At 51.7% G+C, this 4,931-nt stretch overlaps 1 protein-coding gene across 1 annotated transcript in view; it reads right to left on the minus strand.

Annotated features, from left to right (window-relative positions):
* LOC113211473 (mucin-1-like) overlaps positions 1-4,931 on the minus strand; it is a 66,049-nt gene that overhangs the window by 9,636 nt on the left and 51,482 nt on the right. Inside the window, exons 3-4 of the mRNA XM_052268033.1 lie at positions 3,052-3,290; positions 1,967-2,148 (exon numbers count right to left, since the gene is read on the minus strand). Of these exons, the coding sequence (XP_052123993.1) occupies positions 1,967-2,148; positions 3,052-3,290 (421 nt within the window). The remainder of the gene's footprint in view (positions 1-1,966; positions 2,149-3,051; positions 3,291-4,931) is intronic.

The following is a 4,931-nucleotide window of genomic DNA, read 5'->3' on the forward strand; positions in this document are numbered from 1 at the left end:
AGGTAAAGAGCCCCGTACGATTGGTAGACAGCTTGAATGCACTGCTAAACTAGCTGTGCTACTGCAAGTTGAATACACGCACGCGTTAAATGCGCGCCCGTCGTACACTGGAAAAACAAAGGTGCTATCTAATGCCTTTAAAGAAATAGTGCCTCTAGAAAGGTGCTACTGCCCCCCAAAGATGGGCACAAATCGTGCCCCTACACAGGCACTAGTGCAGTAGCACCCCTAAAAACTCAGGAGCACCCTAAAAAGGGTGCTATATAGCACCTTTGTTTTTCCAGTGTAGAAATTCACAGAAGGGGTAAAACATTGGTGATGCATTAAATTTGCTTAATGGGCACTAAACGCTTCGATGATCTTTAAAAGCCTCACCAATGTACCTTGTAGTCATTTCGACTCTCTTCTTTAACGACTCCTTAATTAATTGGAGTTGACTCAGGTCACGGAGGTGGGCTATTATAGGCCCATGGCGTTGCACGGTAAAAACAATGTCTCATTTTTGGAGGGAAAAGGGAAAACTTATTTGAGGAACTCCCCTGGTTTGACGAAACTTCCTCAGATTTCGAGGAAGTCTCCTCAAAAATTGGTGGGATTTTTCCTCATTTTTTGGGAAGCTTCCTCAAAATCTGAGGCGATATCGGAGGACTCTTCCTTAAACATGGGAGGTCCTCAAAGTTTTCCCTTTTTCCTCAAAAAATTGAGACATTGTTTTTACCGTGTGACCAGTTTTTAATCGCAATATTCCTGGTATCTTGGAAGCTTTTCAAGAACTGAAATGTACACGTTTGAGAGGCGTTCGGGCATTCTTTCTTTACTTTGGGACACAGCAGCGTCGTGGGCGGGAAATTAATCTCAAGCTGGGGAAAGTGGAAAACCATAGTGGCGTGATGGGGTACATCTAATTCGAGAGGGCCAGCCTTAGTTGTAGAGCGTTGTAGAGGCTCTTTTACACTGTTTGTGTCAGCACTGGAAAGACAAGTGTACGTGTCACACGCTACCAATTGATGCATTATTTTGTCAAATTTGAGTTGTTGAATATTTTCTAGGCGAAATTTTAATTATTTCCGATAGGACCATTGTGCAGTTTAACTCTTGATCTAGCTTTACTTCCTCCCGTTTTGGGTGATCCGCGCCGTCATTTTTTAATGCTTATGCTGTACCGGATTCTTACGTGCGTAAGGGCCGTAAAGGCGTCATGGCGAGCGACGGTAGGCAAGCCCGCCCGCACGCATTTTATGTCACATTCGTTTTTCCAGTGAGCAGGGGTCCACTTGGTTTGGATCCAACCCACTATGGTTCGAAGGTCCCCCATATAACTTATTAAAAACAGCCAACAGCATTTGTAAATTTTTGTGTATTTTGGTTAAATATGGTCATTTTATTACAATTTTATGGTCCAAATTAATTTTAAAATGCACAATCGTGTTCAGCACCCCCGAAAACATAGGAATCGATGTAAAACGCATCAAGACCCAAAAATATGAATTTCGGTGCATTTTGGTTAAAATTTTGGCATTTAATGAACTTTTATTGCACGAAAGTACTTTTTAAGTGTACAATCGTGATCTACGCCCCAAAAAACATAGGGATTGACACTTGGAACGCTCAAATATGACCAAAACCAAAAAAACACTTAAATTTGGCGCTATTTTGGACGCCATCTTGAATATCTCACTTCCGGTTGAAATTTCGGGTTGGCAAACGGCATTTTCGGATTCAGCGGGGTCGAAATAGGGGGGAACCGGTGTTAACTCAATTGTTACATGAAATGCTTCTTGCATTTGGATTTTCACAAAACAAGACCCGACTAAGGGGGCAGGTGGGGAAATATTTGTGGTCGCGATGAATAAAGAAAGCGTGCAGGGCGGGAAGCTGTCGCTCCTCGCCCGTCACATACACACTCTCTCTCTCACACACACAAACACACACACACACACACACAAACACACACAGGCAAACTTACCCAGCGAGGTGTCGTACGCGCAGATGTATTCGGACGTGGTGAACTGGTAGGTGAGCGTGGTCTTGCCGACGCCCGACGCCCCGAGCATGGCCACTTTGAAGCAGGGCACCCTGGGGGCGTCCTGGGCGCCCGCCGCGGACCCCGCCGGCCCCACGCCGTCCACGCTGGCCACGGACGCGCCGCTGTGGAACAAGACAACAGGACTTTAGGCCTTGACCTACTTCCCTGCGGAAAACGTCCGGGCGGCGCTGCATTCCGTGGAATTAGCAGGGAAAAACGCACTCCGGCGTGTTACACGTTTCGTTTGTTTCTTCTTCTTCTTTTTACCTCTTTTTTCGACATAAAACCGACGCGCCCGAGGCAGAACGAAAAGCAGCACCTCTTTTAGGATATTGTAGTGCGCGGCCAGAACTGGGGCACCACTTTTTTGTTCTCCCCCCTTAGGCCTCTCCCGCCACGTCTGCCTCGTCACGCCGAGTCCTGTCTCGGCCGACAGCAGAGACCAGACACTGCATATGGTTTTTATTATCATAGATGAAACTATAATGTCTTTAGCCCAGCCGTAACTTTCAGCGTTTCACACTTATCTTCCTTTTTTTCCCCTCCTGAAATTTACGAGATTTCTTATTAAAACGGGTCACGTCGTCTCTTCTGAGGCTGAGGTATAAGTTGGGCGGTGGCAGGGCGCCTGTGACACTGAGGGTAGGCAAGACGCTCCCCGGGCGTGCCCGGCGGGCTGGCCTACCGTGGACTCCACAGGGGCCCGCCAAGGCCCGCTCGGCTCGGCCCGGCTACTCTACAAACAGAAGTGTGTGGCATTCAAACACTTCAAAGTGCGTGCCGAAATGTGCATGCCATGTAACGCAACGCGAGTGTGTGACATGGTTGTCACACATTTTTCTGTTTAGGGCAAGCGTACCCTCTTTTTCTGACTTTTTATTGTGAATGCAATTGCTGTCACGCGCACTAGTTATGCACTATGCATGCCACAAATATGGTCACCCTTTTTTGTGTGCGACGTTTTCTCACGCACTTTAAAGTGTTCGAATGTCGCACACCGCCCTCGGGCTTTTTACCATACTGACCTGGGCAGGCGTTCGCGCCCCTCCCGGGGGTCGTCGCTGTTGGAGGAGGTGGTGGAGGCGACCGAGCCGTTGGAGCGCGAGCGCCGCGAGCGGAACGAGTCGCCGAGGTTGAAGATGCCGCTGGGCGTGATGGAGAAGGAGCGCAGGCGGTAGTACTCGGCCGGGCCGCTGTGGGTGCTCGTCTCGCCCTCGGCCGCGCCGCCCGGCCCCGCGCTGCGCCGCGTCTGCGCCAGCATGGGCTGCGCAACAGAGAGACGGTGAAACGTAAGCGACGCGTTAGGTGCCGCTAAGGAGAAACAGGGCATAGGGGAGACAAATTGGGAAATGGCAGCAGAAAAGTTGGATTACACAACCCAGTGAGAAATGGGTGTTCGAATCGACCTCGAATCGACGTCGACTGCTCGAGAAGTTATCGTTGGTCCTGAGACGAAGTTGTCGACGAAATTTCGATGTTACTCGAGAAGTGTCCTATGACACGGCTTAACTCAACTAATGGGTTTTAAAGTGTTCCTGGTACTAAATTGCAAAGAAATTTCGTATTGTATATAATCGACGTCGAATATTCGACGTCGATTCGAGACAGGGCCTTCCCCTGACTGTACAGTTACCTCACGCAGGTACAAAATTGTAATTTCCCAATTAGAGTGTGAAACGAATTAGCGCATTGCTGTCAAATTAACAACACAAGAGTGTCTTAAAATTACGACGAACATTTTGAACAGTGTCGGGTTGGGCGGGCATTCCTAGGGCCAGCCACCCCAGCTGCTCGGTCCGTCGCTGAGATTGCTGGCGTGCCTTTGGCCCTGCGCCCCGTACCTCGCCCCCACCCCCATCCCGGGACCGCCGTCATTTCGAAAACTAGCACCCGACCTCGCACGTCCTCTTTAGCGAGACCTATACATATATGTGACCTCTTATTCTCGTCCTACTCTAATGAAGAATCAGCATCATCGTCCGAACTGACGAGAAGGTTCATGGAATACAACAGCATTATTACTCTCCTTCCGCAAGTATACTTGTGCGTGCTAGCACATTATCTCCTCAACCAGACCCATAGCGAGCGAGCGACCGCCCGCTCCCACCCGCTCCCGCCCACTCCGGCCCTCACAGCGGTGCATTATAGTCGACAGGAGCACCTTATCGCTCCCGGCCCAGGTAAGACACCCAGGGTGACCCCCAGCCAGGGAAGGGGCTTATTGGGAGGTCCGGCGCATTCCATCCATTGTGCGCGTAAACCCCCGACTGTGTGTGTGTGTGTGTGTGTGTGTGTGCGTGTGCGTGTGGCTTGTACCCCAGCGCTAGTACCCTCCGCAGCCCGCAAGGAGTCGCAGCCCCATCCTCTCTCTCTCTCTCTCTCCTCCCTTCTCTCTCTCTCTCTCCCACCCTCCATATCTCTCTCTTTCGCCAGGCCCCCGCACTCAAGACCGCATCCCACGACTCCTCCTCCTCCCCACCACATCGTCCTTCATCTCCAAGGATGCAAAACTTGACGGCTAAAAGTTGTTGTTGTTCGCCCGGCTTGGCCATATCGCATTACAGGCGCCAATTATCCGGAGGAGCGGACGGTGGCGACGGCGGCGGCGCTCACCGAGGAGAAGGGAGAAGAGGGGGGTCGGGGGTGGCAGCCTCCAGCTTGCGGCGAGGGAAGGGGATCTGCGTGCGTAGATCAGCCCGACCCTGAGAGGTGACAAAAAAGCCCCCGTCCGACCCGCACAAAGTAGGGCAATTTTTACCCCAACCAACAACCTCCACCACCCCCATGCCCCTCCTCATTTGTGCTGATGACGCCGTACTTGCGGCTCTTGCCTGCGCCGTGCGCGCGGGCGGGGACCCCGGCGGCCGCCGGCGGGGGTGGTGAGCGCGGCGGGGGCGGCGGGGGC

The sequence above is a fragment of the Frankliniella occidentalis genome, unplaced genomic scaffold (genome assembly GCF_000697945.3).
Source record: "Frankliniella occidentalis isolate FOCC.00 unplaced genomic scaffold, Focc_3.1 Scaffold63, whole genome shotgun sequence".
Classification (NCBI taxonomy): domain Eukaryota; kingdom Metazoa; phylum Arthropoda; class Insecta; order Thysanoptera; family Thripidae; genus Frankliniella; species Frankliniella occidentalis.